This window comes from Primulina eburnea, chromosome 8 (assembly GCF_022965805.1).
Source record: "Primulina eburnea isolate SZY01 chromosome 8, ASM2296580v1, whole genome shotgun sequence".
NCBI classification, from domain to species: Eukaryota; Viridiplantae; Streptophyta; class Magnoliopsida; order Lamiales; family Gesneriaceae; genus Primulina; species Primulina eburnea.
Genome location: NC_133108.1, coordinates 289,506 through 303,907, shown reverse-complemented (window position 1 = coordinate 303,907; position 14,402 = coordinate 289,506). Strand labels below are relative to the sequence as shown.

The 14,402-nt window shown below is 35.0% G+C and overlaps 1 protein-coding gene across 1 annotated transcript; it reads right to left on the bottom strand.

Moving 5' to 3' along the window:
* Window positions 1-1,337: 1,337 nt before the first annotated feature.
* LOC140838126 (uncharacterized) lies at window positions 1,338-4,307 on the bottom strand. The gene is made up of 7 exons (XM_073204206.1): window positions 4,117-4,307; window positions 4,001-4,041; window positions 3,465-3,522; window positions 3,146-3,239; window positions 2,600-2,684; window positions 2,465-2,530; window positions 1,338-1,649 (listed from the first exon to the last, which is right to left on the bottom strand). The coding sequence occupies exons 1-7, from the start codon at window positions 4,199-4,201 to the stop codon at window positions 1,536-1,538; spliced, it is 543 nt and encodes a 180-aa protein (XP_073060307.1). The 5' UTR covers window positions 4,202-4,307; the 3' UTR covers window positions 1,338-1,535.
* Between the last annotated feature and the right edge of the window lie 10,095 nt (window positions 4,308-14,402).

The following is a 14,402-nucleotide window of genomic DNA, read 5'->3' as shown; positions in this document are numbered from 1 at the left end:
TTTTACTCCGCTGTCATTTTAAAAGAAATCGGGTCAGAGCGTTACAGTGATGGTAGTGACAGGAGACAAATAGACAGTGGCTGAGGCGACGAGAGTGAGTTTATGAAGATGAGTGGGATAGTAAGAATGAGGGAGGGGGGGGGGGGGGGGGGACTTTTGAAATTAGATTTCAGAGGAAGAAAATAAGGGATTAGAGCTTGAACATTCCAAAGGTTTTAAGATTATTGTTGCCAAAGTTCATGACCCAAATTTTGGAAGAAGAATAGGTGTAACGTACCGTACTTTAAAACTACTTAAAATTTGTGAAAAATAAATTTTTTTTTAAATAAGTAATGATCTTTCAAAATGCAATATAAATAAAATGCTTGACTAAATATTTGAAATATAAACGAGTACAAACTATTTCCGTGTCATCAATGTCACAATCAAAATTAGCTTGCAAAAAGTACTTATTTAAACAATATGAAGTAATTTCATTAAAATCAGAGTAATTGAATTTAACGTGCATAAAATTCTTGAAAAGTTAAGCGATCCTCGGGTTAGGCCTCCGCACATTCCGAGTCAACTCACTGGTCCCCACTTCGTAATTGGTTTAATATGTGATTCAAAATTTTTAGTTCGTCTTGAATACACAAATTTAAAATATGACATATGCACCTAATATGGAAAAATTCATCACCTAATGATGATTTACATACTTTAATAAAATAACTAACATTAGAAGTATTTGTTCTAGTATTATCAAAAGAAACTGAAAAAATTTGAGAAGATAAATCATATTCTTTTAAAATAACAAATATAAGTTGAGAAATATTTTGTGTAGTATGTAATTCATTAAAACATCTACATGCAAACAATATTTTTTTAGTATTCCGAACTATCAATCCAGTAACAAGTAATATGCACATATGAACAACTTTGTCAATGTTCACTCCAAATATCCAAACACAAAGAAACTTTATTATTTAACTAGAAAATTCTTTAATTAAATTTATTTGTTCAACGACTAATTTTTTAAGTGTGCGCTTTAATGTATTTCGTGAGATACGTTTAATAGAAGGTTCTACACTTGTTGAAAGCCAATTTTTAAAAGATAATTTATCATAAAAACTAAAAAAAGTTGTTCAATCGCACAATATCTAGTCGTTTCTTCTCTAAATTTAGATTCATAATATTTAAATAGTTGAGATGAGAATGTCAACATTTGAGTTTGAAAAAGATCAATACCAATTTTCACCTGATGATTTTTCTCGACGTGCCATGCTCTGTCTGACAAGAACCTTAATCTGGTGGCTTAGACCAATTCAGCCATCTAGCTTCCCTAAAACTCCAAGAGGTTGAACAATTTTTTTTTATAAAAATGAGAAACAGATATTAGTTGGATTTGAAGACGGAAGTACTGAGATAATTTTTACAGAAGTAAAGCAAAGACACGAACAATAGCGGATGGTGCAACACTTGATTGGAATTAGATTGGATGGTATCATTAGCAAGAAATAGTAAAAGTCTGTCTAATCAGAAAGCTAGCTAGCTAGCTATCTTGGGTGATATACGGGTGACACCTTCCTTTGAACAATGTCCTGGATCTGCTCAACGGACAACAGTGATGACTCTAGTTCAAAATTAGCCGCCTCCATCTGTTGGTGAATCTGCAATAGCACAAGTCAACTGAGATTTCTGCAATGTAATAAGTTTTGACGAATCCAGGAGTTCTAAGGATACGAATGAGGGACAAAGAATATGAAAACTTGGGTTTCAAGGAACTGGAAATGCGGAAATTCATTTTTATAAAACAGAAAAGAAAAACCAAATATATATGGCTGTTGGCGTGTAAATCAATTGACAAGACATTAAATAATTAGTCAAATATGTAATGAAAAGCAAGATTTTAACAATATAGACCCAACTAAGTAAAGGGGCTAGAGTCTAGACTAGGCTCCTTATATAATTAGTCCCCTGCTCTTTCCAACGACTTCACTTGAGAGGGGTGTCCCATGTTTCCAAATAAATGGGTTCATGTGCGATATATTCAATCCATTAAAACTATAGTTACATTTCACTACTAAAAATCTATTCATAGTTTGGTCCGCACTTAGAGACTAGGTCTGATGGTTGCCATACTCTACCTCACTGACCTGGACGAAATGAAGCAATCGGGCTATGTGAAAACGCATGGGTTTACAGAGTTTAAGTGTGATGAAGAAAGAAGGAATTACCCATGGACTAGATAAAATTCAAGATAAAAAAACAAAACAAAACAAGAAGACGGATAACAAAGCATATGGTTTTGATGCATGCTATAAATCCATAATATAAGCATTTTACGAAAATTTTGGTCAATATCTGGCTTAACATAAAGATAAACGGTAAAGGTAATGATACACTGAATTCTTGTTTACACTGCTCGAGATATGTATGCGTAATCATGTAAAGAGAGGAAACCAAAAACAAGACTAACTCGCACCTTTGCAAGAATTGCAGACTGATCATTCAAGTGAAACTTATGCATGTGTGTCAACATCTCCAGTTGCTGTAAAAATGTTAATCCAACCAATCAAGAGCTTTTTAAAGAAGTTAATTGCAATTGGAAATAAAATACCTGTTCTTGTAACTTCTGTTGCATTTCCATCCTTCCGGCAAACTTTTCTGGCCCAAGCTCTGCTTCCTCACAAGCTATCTCCTCCCTTTCAATAAATAGAATAGCCGGTAATACATCACTTTTCCAAAACTGGGAGATCTCACAACTTTTAGAAGGAAAAGGATAAAATTCCAGAACAGATTAAAAGACTAAAGATGGATAGATCTAGTGAAGACTGGAGAGTAAGAGTATTCACACACATGAATACAGAAGAATTGAATCACTGTATGGATAATATAGTTCATAAAGGAGGAGCAGGAAATAATGAACCCATTTTCATAACCAAAAGTGAATTTGGGTTGCAAGACTATGAGAGTAAGAACCAACTATCCAAAAGAATACTTGGTGAACTGTGCTTAACCAGATAGTCATAAATTTGACAAATTCAAACTGTCGAGATGATTGACTCTGTATTTTAAACATCTTTAAAGAATAGCTAGTCTTTAAAGAATAGTTAGAACCAATTAGCTTGGATGCCACATGGATACATAAATTAGTCGTGCTTACTTTGCTACAAAACCATAAAACTGAATCATCAAATCTCGATCATTCTCATAAACCATGTTTACTTTTCCCAAGAAAGCTAGACCAAACCGTGGATCTGCAATCCAGAAGTAAAGTAAATCAATCACCAAGTAAGTCTGTGAAAAGAAGACAAGAAATAACGAACTTCACATTATCATTCAAGAGATACTGCAAGTTATTTTTTTGAACTACAGTTCATCTACTTCCAAACAATGTCGAATGTCTGCTTCATGAAAATAATTTTAATACAAAGCTCTATTATTATGTGCAAAATCGTTTATTTTTCACCAAGATCACTCACCAACTCCCATCTGCGAAAATATCTCCTCTTGGATAGCAGTAGTTACAGCAACAGCTTCCTGCATGGGTTTGAAATTTGAATTCAATCACAACCAAACGGACAATTGAAGCAATTTTCATCAATTTTACTTTCCAATGCTAGAATATGAGCTTCAACAATGATAACTAGTAGTAAAAATGGAAAAGCCAACGGATCTGAAAACAGATTAAATCTCGTATCAATCAAGTCGAAATTTTATTAAAACAGTTTTAAAGAATATACAGCCCATGCTCAAAAGCAGCGAACATCTACGCCACCACAAAAGTTACTACTGAAATTGAATCAACCGTTGTTTCTCATAAAACCCACATAAAGCTTAAAGACTCGGTGCCCAAAAACAGTGAGGGCATGTCACGTAAATCTAAAATTGACAACTTGGCAATGAAAAACCAGAACACACTCAATCTTGGTACGAGGATAATTCTAATCACATATTAATCAACTCAGTTTACAGGATTAAACTTCTATCGTCGAGTAAAAGAACAAATAAAATTCACCTGCTTGTCGCTGACGGCATCAGCAATCCGCTTCTTGACCTCTGAAAATGGAATATCTCAGCCATTTAAATGAATCGAAAACAAATGTGAAAAGACAGTGAAATTGCTACAAGTACCGGGCTGTGAGGTGAGAAAGGAGAACCGATCAAAGAGATAAAGCAACTGATCTCGTGATAGCATACCAGAGTCCTGATACGCCATAGCCCACCAGAAGTATTATAGTCCAAGAACTAAAAATTGTATTTTGGATGTGGGGGGACGACCTCTTTTGTAGTGTGGGATAACCTGGGACGCTTATTCACGATCAGTAATTTGACATCGAATTATTTATGTGCAATGAGGAATTTGATTTAAATAATAATTATTTAAAAGATGATAATATCTTGGATTATTATTTATAATCCAACCATAATTTAGATATTACTGTTGTGAAAAAGTAAAAATTTATGGTAAAAAGTAAAAATCTCAAACTCTCAAAATTATCAAACTACACACTTTATAATATTTTTCTCTCAATCTCAATTGTGATTTTCTTCACAAATGAGTGTTCTATTTATAGATTTTCAAATACAAATAATCCAAAATAAATTACCTCATTACCTACATCATCACACACTAATTTTCAATATTTACTACTCTTATTTTCAACATTCAAATATTCAATACACACATTTTAAATATTATTTTTCAACACTCCCCCTTGTGATGATGATCATAATATGATGATGTCTTCATTACGTGTTTTTGTACTGCCTCGTTAAAAACCTTACTTGGAAAAACCCATTGGGATAAAAACCATAGTAAGGGAAAAAGAGTGCAGTCACGTAAACTCCCCCTGATGTTGACATGAACAATTCTTCACAAATTTCGTAGATTGCGCATCCCAATATTATATATGTGTTTTCTGAATATTGACGTAGGAAGTGCCTTTGTGAAGAGATCTGATGAGTTTTCACTTGATTGAATGTGACGAACATCAATACATTTATTCTTCTCGAGCTCCTTGGTGAATGCGAAGAACTTAGGAGGAATATGTTTAGTTCTGTCGCTTTTAATGTATCCTTCTTTCATTTGAGCAACACATACAGCATTATCTTCATATAGTATCACAGGCTTCTCATCGAATGATAATCCGCATGAAATTTGGATATGTTGGGTCATTGATTTTAACCACACACATTCACGACTTGCTTCATGTAGTGCAATAATCTCGGCATGATTTGATGAAGTTGTTACGAGCGTTTGTTTCTGTGAACGCCAAGATATTGCAGTGCCTCCACGAGTAAATACATATCCGGTTTGGGAACGTGCCTTGTGTGGATCAGATAAGTATCCAGCATCAGCATAACCAATCATACTTGGATTAGTATCTTTTGAATACAAAAGTCCCAAGTCTGTCGTTCCTCGTAGATAACGGAATATATGTTTAATTCCGTTCCAGTGTCTCTTTGTTGGATATGTGCTAAATCTTGCCAACAGATTCACGGCAAAAGATATATCAGGCCTTGTACAATTTGTAAGGTACATAAGGGCACCTATGGCACTTAGATATGGTACTTCTGGACCAAGAATATCTTCATCATCTTCACATGGACGGAATGGATCCTTTTCTATGTTTAATGATCTAACAACCATTGGAGTACTTAAAGGATTTGCTTTATCCATATTAAAACGTTTAAGGATCTTTTCTGTATAATTTGTCTGGTGAACAAACATTCCACATTCTTTTTGTTCAATTTGTAAACCCAGAAAATACTTGGTTTTTCCAAGATCCTTCATTTCAAATTCTTCCTTCAAGTATGACACAACTTCTTGAATTTCTTTATTCGTTCCAATGATGTTTAAATCATCAACATATACAGCAATAATTACGCATCCGGATGTTGTTTTCTTAATGAAAACACAAGGGCATATTGAATTATTTACATATCCCTTTTTCATCAAGTGATCACTTAGTCGATTATACCACATTCGACCTGATTGCTTTAACCCATATAATGATCTTTGTAATTTCACAGAATAACATTCCCTGGGTTTTGAACTTTGTGCTTCAGGCATCTTAAATCCTTCAGGGATTTTCATATATATATTACTATCAAGTGATTCATATAAGTAAGCTGTAACAACATCCATAAGACGCATTTCTAAATTTTCAGATACCGCCAAGCTAATCAAATACCGAAACGTAATTGCATCCATCACAGGAGAATACGTTTCTTCATAATCAATTCCAGGCCTTTGAGAAAAACCTTGTGCAACAAGTCGAGCTTTATATCTTACTATTTCATTTTTCTCATTTCGCTTTCGAATAAAAACTCATTTGTATCCAACAGGTTTTACACCTTCAGGTGTAAGGACTATAGGTCCAAAAACATTACGTTTATTTAGCGAATCTAATTCAACCTGGATGGCATCTTTCCATTTTATCCAATCCTGCCGATTTTTACATTCACCAAAAGATTTTGGTTCATGATCTTCGTTATCATTTATGATGTCGATTGCCACATTATAAGAAAATATATCATCAATTTCATCTATATCTTTTCGGTTCCATATTTTTCCAGTATTAATGTAATTGATAGAGATTTCATGATTCTCGTCAGTTTGTGGTTCTGACAGAACATTTTTATCATCATGTGTTTCTTCAGGAACACCATTCTCTATTTTATGATCATCATGTGTTTCTTCAGAAACATCATTCTTTATTTTGTGATCATCGTGTTTCTCTATGAATTTTCTTTTTCGAGGATTTTTATCCTTGGAACCGACTGGCCTTCCACGCTTCAGGCGTTTAATGACATCATGAGTATCTTCCATTTGTTTCTTCGGAATTTCAATTCGAGCAGGGGCATTTGCAGCATGTATATATGATTTAGTTACCCCTTTTGTATCTGCAAATGCATCTAGTATTTGATTTGCTATTCTTTGCAAGTGCACAATTTGCTGTACATCAATTTCACATTGTTTTGTTCTCGGATCCAGATGTAACAATGATGATACATACCATGTAATTTCCTTTTCGGTATGTTTCTGTTCTCCTCCTAACATTGGGAAGATTTCCTCATTAAAATGACAATCAGCAAAACGTGCTGTGAACACGTCGCCTGTCTGAGGTTCAAGATATCGAATGATTGATGGACTATCATAACCGATATAAATTCCAACCTTTCTTTGAGGTCCCATTTTCTTTCGTTGTGGTGGTGCAATAGGCACATACACCATACATCCAAAAATTCTCAGATGAGAAATGTCTGGTTCTTTACCAAATGCAAGCTGTAATGGGGAGTATTTATGATATGCACTTGGTCTGATGCGAATTAATGAAGCAGCATGTAAAATTGCATGTCCCCATATAGAAATAGGGAGCTTTGTTTTCATAATCATTGGTCTAGCAATCATTTGCAGACGTTTAATCAATGATTCAGCCAATCCATTCTGTGTATGTACATGAGCAACAGGATGCTCAACAATGATTCCCATAGACATACAATAATCATTGAAAGTCTGGGAAGTAAATTCACCAGCATTATCAAGTCTAATTTTCTTGATTGTATAATCGGGAAACTGATTCCTCAATTTTATTATTTGAGCAAGTAATCTTGCAAATGCAACATTTCGAGTTGACAATAAACATACATGTGACCATCTGCTGGAAGCATCAATCAATACCATAAAGTATCTGAATGGTCCACATGGTGGATGGATTGGTCCACAAATATCACCCTGAATACGTTCAAGAAACATTGGTGATTCAGTTTGGATTTTGACTGGTGATGGTCTTATAATAAGTTTTCCAAGAGAACATGCTTTACATTGAAACTTATTATTCTGAAAGATCTTCTGGTCTTTCAGCGGATGACCATGCGTATTTTCTATAATTCTTCGCATCATTGTTGAACCAGGATGTCCCAATCGATCATGCCAATTTGTTAATATCGAAGAATTATCAACTACCATGTTTGATTCAATGGGACTTATATGTGTATAATGCAATCCAGTAGGGAGCATTGATAGTTTTTCAATCACATATTTCTTTCCTGATTTATATGTGATAAGACACATATATTTTTCATTCCCTTCATTCATTGTTTGAGTATCATACCCATGGGAATATATATCATTAAAACTCAACAAATTTCTTTTCGATTGTGGTGAATATAAAGCATCATTGATCAAAAATTTTGTACCATTAGGTAACAAAAATTGTGCTTTACCACATCCTTTAATCAAGTCTACAGGACCTGATATTGTATTCACCGTTGTTTTTGTTGGTTTTAGTTCCAAGAAATATCTTTTATCTCGGAAGATAGTGTGCGTTGTACCACTATCGGGTATGCAAACTTCAGCTTTGCTCATAGCATTTTCCATATTTGAACTTCAAAAAAATATGCAATTAAATAAATTACTGGCAATATATATTTAAATATAACACATATCATAATTATACAATAAAACATTATTCTATGAATACATGAAAATAAATTATTGTACATTTATATTCTACCATTATATTGTTCATTAGCGAAGTCGTTAAGAAAATCTACAGCATCAATATTGTTCATTTCTATCCCACCAGCATATTGATCATTTCCAGAGAAATCATTCATAAAATCACCAGCATCAAAATGAGTTGAATCTCTCAAACGGTCACTGCGTTCATTGAAGTTGGTCTCCTTTTCTTTCCCTTTTAATGATTCTTTATAAAGTTTACAAAGGTGCTCAGGGGCTCGACAAACTTTGGACCAATGTCCTGGAGTACCACATCTGTAACAAGAACTTTCATATCTTTTTGAGTGATTCTCATTAACACTTGTATTCTCATGATGCCTTTTCAGTGGATGGTTTGGGACGCTCTTTTGAGATGAGTTATAAAAATAACTATCTCTATTATTTTCAAAACCACGGCCGCGTCCACGACCACGACCAATTCCACGTCCACGTCCTCGTCCACGTCCACGACCTCGACCTCGACCAAAACCTTGTCTTTGAAATTGATTTTGGTTTCCAGGTTTAAATTCATTTTTTCTTACAGCATTTACTTCTGGAAATGCTGTTGATCCAGTGGGTCGGGACTGATGATTTCTCATTAATAGCTCGTTGTTTTTTTCTGCCACAAGAAGACAGGCGATGAGTTCCGAATATCTCGCAAATCCACGTACTCTGTATTGTTGCTGTAGAGTAATATTTGATGCGTGAAACGTGGAAAATGTTTTTTCGAGCATTTCCGATTCAGTAATCTCGTGCCCACAAAATTTCAACTGCGAGATTATTCTATACATCGCCGAGTTGTAATCGCTGACTTTTTTAAAGTCTTGGAATCTCAACGTATTCCATTCATCCCTAGCGATCGGAAGTATAACTTCCCTTATATGTTCGAATCGTTCTTTTAATCCCTTCCATAAAGCCATGGGATCTTTTTCAGTCATATATTCGCATTTTAATCCCTCGTCGAGATGTCGACGCAAAAATATCATGGCTCTTGCCTTTTCTTGTGATGTGCATATGCCATTTTCTTTTATGGTCTCATTTAGACCTAATGACTCAAGATGCATTTCTACATCTAGAGTCCATGGCATATAATTTTTTCCAGTAATGTCAAGAGCGATGAATTCGAGCTTTGTCAAGTTTGCCATGGTGGTACTAAAAATCACAATGCATTTTATTAGTTAATGAATATTGCAATACAAAGTAATGGATAAACAACAAGTACAAGTATTCGTAAAAATAAAGAAAACACACGAGGAGGATATTCTCCGATAAATACAAGACTCGTGAGTATGATAACTAAAATAATTAAAAATAACCTTGCGAAAGCCATCTTCTTTTTTCTTCGAAAAATTTGATGATGAATAATTTTTAGAGAAGAAGAGAAAGTTGGAGTGATTGAATGTGTTTGTGAGATCATATTTATAGGGCAAAAACTAGCCGTTTTTTACCATTTATGACCGTTGGTGTACAAAAAAATAAAGGTATGTATTTGTATAATTTTATGGTAATAATATGGTATATATAATATTAGACATGTTTAAATAATTATGTATATCATATCATAATATTATAATGATTGTCATAATTTATTTTGTTTAAAAACCTTATAGGCTTTTATACTTGTCGTATCCCTTACCGGGAGTGTGGGATGTCGTCTTAACATCCTCCCAGGATTTATAACAAGTTTATGAAAAATTTATTTTATTATTTATAATAATAACATTATATTGTATATCAAATAAATACACAATAAATAAATAACAGTAAAATAAATATAATTACTTTTGTTACCTTTTTCTTCTGTTTGGAGCTTGGAAAAGTATGTAGGACTTTTAGAGCTTCGTGCTGATAACGTGTTGTGAAAAAGTAAAAATTTATGGTAAAAAGTAAAAATCTCAAACTCTCAAAATTATCAAACTACACACTTTATAATATTTTTCTCTCAATCTCAATTGTGATTTTCTTCACAAATGAGTGTTCTATTTATAGATTTTCAAATACAAATAATCCAAAATAAATTACCTCATTACCTACATCATCACACACTAATTTTCAATATTTACAACTCTTATTTTCAACATTCAAATATTCAACATTCAAATATTCAATACACACATTTTAAATATTATTTTTCAACAATTACTTCTTTTTTATAATTAGTATCCACAAATGCAATGTTCATTATTAATTTTCAGGTCAATTCCTTGTCACCACAATTATCATTAGAATACTATTTTTAAATAAAATTTTTTTTCTTAAAAAGAGTATATCCAAGGTTGAAGTTGCCTCGGGTTGTTGTAAAATTGACCGAACAAACCAGATTAACGTCTGTGGTATGAAAAACATGAAACCTAATTTGCACGTCAAGTTCAAGAAGGTGATGAGATAAAGAACCGCTGCCACGTTATCTAGCTGCTATGTCGTGTCGTGTCGTGTCGTGTTTGTTGCGTGTTTTATTGATTGCTCGCAAGCGCACGACGTCAAGTTATAATAAAGCGTATTTTTGAGTACGAGTGTCGTTCCCACGAGGAGTGTAATTAAATTATATATCAATTCTTGTAATTAAAATAGTCTCAACTTTATTTAGAAGATTCAGAAGATGGTTTGGTTTATATAAATGAATTGATTTCAAGAAAATAATCAAACTAATCGCCGAATGGAGAAATATCAATGAGAGAAAATATCTAGAAGATTGATTTCACTAAGTTTCTACGATAATTCTTCGTGGTTGGATTTAAATTCATGAATTCCTATTAATTAATGACTAAGTCCCTCTCCCGAGTTATAGAATTAATCAAACAACACACAATTTATGGCCACTAAATTGCAGTGAAATAAATATAGAGAACACAATTAAACAAAACGGAATTCAATCATAAAAATATCAACGTCAAATCATCGTATACGCAAAGCTACGTCAACCTCTAGAATGGAAATTTAGTTCATCACGAATTTCACGAGAAAACAAGACATGGTTGAATATTTAGACATCAAAACAATAGAAATTAAAGATGCGAAAGAATGGAAGACAAATCCGAAGTGTCGTCTCTGTCTCCAGATCCGTCGTTCTTCGTATTTGCGCTTGTTCTTCGCGCTCCGAATCGTTTCACACGTGTGCTTCGTGTCTCGTGTCCATACTTTTTCTCCACGGCGGCTTAATGATCCTCGTGACCTAAGATTTTCGGCTTTTTATATCAGAATTTGGACGCCGAACGCGCGGTGGCGCGACATGTAGCGCGGATGCGCGCAGAGTTTTGCTTGATGGCTGGTGTGTGTGCGCGCGCGGCCGCGCGAGAAGTTGCGCGGATGCGCGGGGCTCTCGGGTCCTCATGCTGTAATGTGCGCGCGGGTGCGCGAGAAGTCGCGCGGCCGTGCGGATGTCTCTGTTCAGTTGTGCCTTCTCATCGCGCGCGGTAGCGCGTGATCTTGCGCGGTCGCGCGCGAGGCTCTGTCGGTCAGCATGTTTCCTTGGCGCGCGGTTGCGCGTGAAGTGGCGCGGGTGCGCGATAGCTTCTGTTTTCTCGATCCATTCGGCTTCGTGTTCACTCTTTTCTCCATTCCTGAGACGACAACAAAAACAAACCAAAAACGCATAATTCCGTTCGAAACAAGCATAATTCAAAATGGATTCTAAAATAAATTCAGTGCAAATTTTGCACTTATCAAATTCTGATCGAGCAAAACTTGCACAGTAAAATCTCCAATGAAAATAAATAAAAATTCAGGCTCGAAATAATCGCAAGTGCACGATGTCAAGTTATAGTAAAACGTATAAGAATACGAGTATCGATCCCACAGAGATTGATTAGACAAATTTACTTTAAATTAAATTCTTTAATTAATTAAAACGACAATTGAATTACTTATTAACTAAATTAATACTAAAACACTAAATTGAAACAAACACATTAAAAATAATATAAACTAAAATAATAAATAAGCGAGTGTTAGGATCTCGGTTCACCTACACGTCGTTAATTTAATTGATTAATATCGACACTGATTTACGCTTTTGACAGGATTTCCTAAGCAATTAACATACTCTCTCGAGCTATGCTAAACTAATTCTACACGAAAGAATAATAAAATCTCTTTTATTATTTACTAACGGTGAATTGCATGTCGATCTATGAAATCCCTTAGTTTTCGCTCTACTGGACTATGACTACCAACGTGTATCCAACTTCATATCTCTATGTAAATTGTAGATCCACGGATTATGCTACTTGTTCCTATCGCAAGTTATTCTCTCGAACTCACCCACAATATTAGATATTATTAAAGTTAGCTAGGCTTTAACAATTCAATGTAAAATAATAGCACAATCAAGAATGAATCAAAAGTCGAGAATTAAATAATCAAACAACGGTTCGGGGTCGGATCCCCTAAATCCTAACTACAATAAAAGAGTAAAGAGAAAACGCTGTTGAATTCTTGTTCCGGTTCCGTTGAGCTATCGCCTGCTACAGTGCTCTCCCTTTCAAATCGCGGCACCTCTTCTCATGTATTAGGTTAGGTGGTTTTATAGAGTCCATAAAATTTGGAAACAAATCTTCTCGGATTTCGTCGCTCGCTAGGGCGGTCAAGATTGTCCGCTGGGGCGAGTGATTCTCGAATTAAAATTCCTGGCCGTGTCTTTGGTCTCGCTGGGGCGGTCACTTTTGACCGCCCTAGCGAGAGCTTCGCGCAAAATATTCTCGTTCACATCGATGGATTCGCTGGGGCGGTCATTTTTGACCGCCCTAGCGAAGGACTCGCGCAGAAACTCCTCGGCTGGGTTAAAAGGCTCGCTGGGGCGGTCACTTTTGACCGCCCTAGCGAGACCTCTTCGATGCTATGCAAATAAAATCCCACTTTTTGGTCCACTTCCTACAAAACAACCACAAAATACACGAGATCAGCCAAATGCTAAATAATGTTAAATGAATGCTAAATTAAACTAAAACAAACTAATATGATGCATGAATGCGACTCAAAACTAACACTAAAAACACGTAAAAACGAGTCCTATCAACCCCCTCATACTAACCTTTTGCTCGCCCTCGAGTAAAATAGGTTAAAGCACGAGATACTAAACAAACTCAACAAAAACAAACAAACTCAAACAAGAAAAAACCAACACAAGTAAATGTCAATGGTGAGTCGACAACGGTTATGTTCATGCCTCAGTTTACTTTCCCACTACCAATCATAGTCAAGTCAAATCGCAAACGAATACTCATTTCTCATCTACACATAAATATCAACACTAGTTTGAACGTGTGTGTGTGTCGTGATGGGTCTAGTCATTCGTACGTCAAATAGATCAATTATCAAATCATGCGAGTCACTTAATTAGCACTTCAATACAAGTCTCACTAGCATGCATTCCCGTATCCATTTATCACTAGCCATAAAGTGAACTTTATTCAACTTTTAAGAGCAGATAGGGGTGTCGAAAGGAAGGGAAATAAGCTCAAGTGGCTAAAAAGTTGGGAGTACACCGATCATTTTCATTGTGCAATCGTCAAGACTTTTGCGTCTGACTTTCCTCGTCTCCTTACATCTCCAATTTTTAGCCTAGGAATAGAATTTCATTCCTTTTATTTAGGCTCCCCCTCACCTTACATCTCCTTATTTTCTTTTCTTCCTTTTTTTTTGAATGCACAATTTTCACACATGTACTCCCTAGGCTAAGAATGATATCACTTTGGATTATAGCCGGTTGCGAGTTTGATCTTTTAATTAGTGCATTGGAGAGGAGGTACAAGTAAAGTTCAAGGCAAATCAACTTTTCTCAATCGAGGTCAGTATTAGCGACTTATTTTCACGGGTTTGCATGCTAAATCAACTCATAAATGGTGCCTTTCAAGTTAACGAAACAAAATTTTCAAATTTCACCATTATTCCTACAAAATCCTAGTCCCCACGCAAA

Bases quoted from the DNA above. Each gene is read 5' to 3' on its own strand.
- LOC140838126 (XM_073204206.1), bottom strand. From the start codon at position 4,201: ATGGCGTATCAGGACTCTGGTATGCTATCACGAGATCAGTTGCTTTAT. The intron at 3,240-3,464 runs GTGAGTGATCTT...TCTGGATTGCAG, and splicing joins ATTTTCGCAGATGGGAGTTG to ATCCACGGTTTGGTCTAGCT. The intron at 2,531-2,599 runs GTATTTTATTTC...ACATTTTTACAG, and splicing joins AACAGAAGTTACAAGAACAG to CAACTGGAGATGTTGACACA.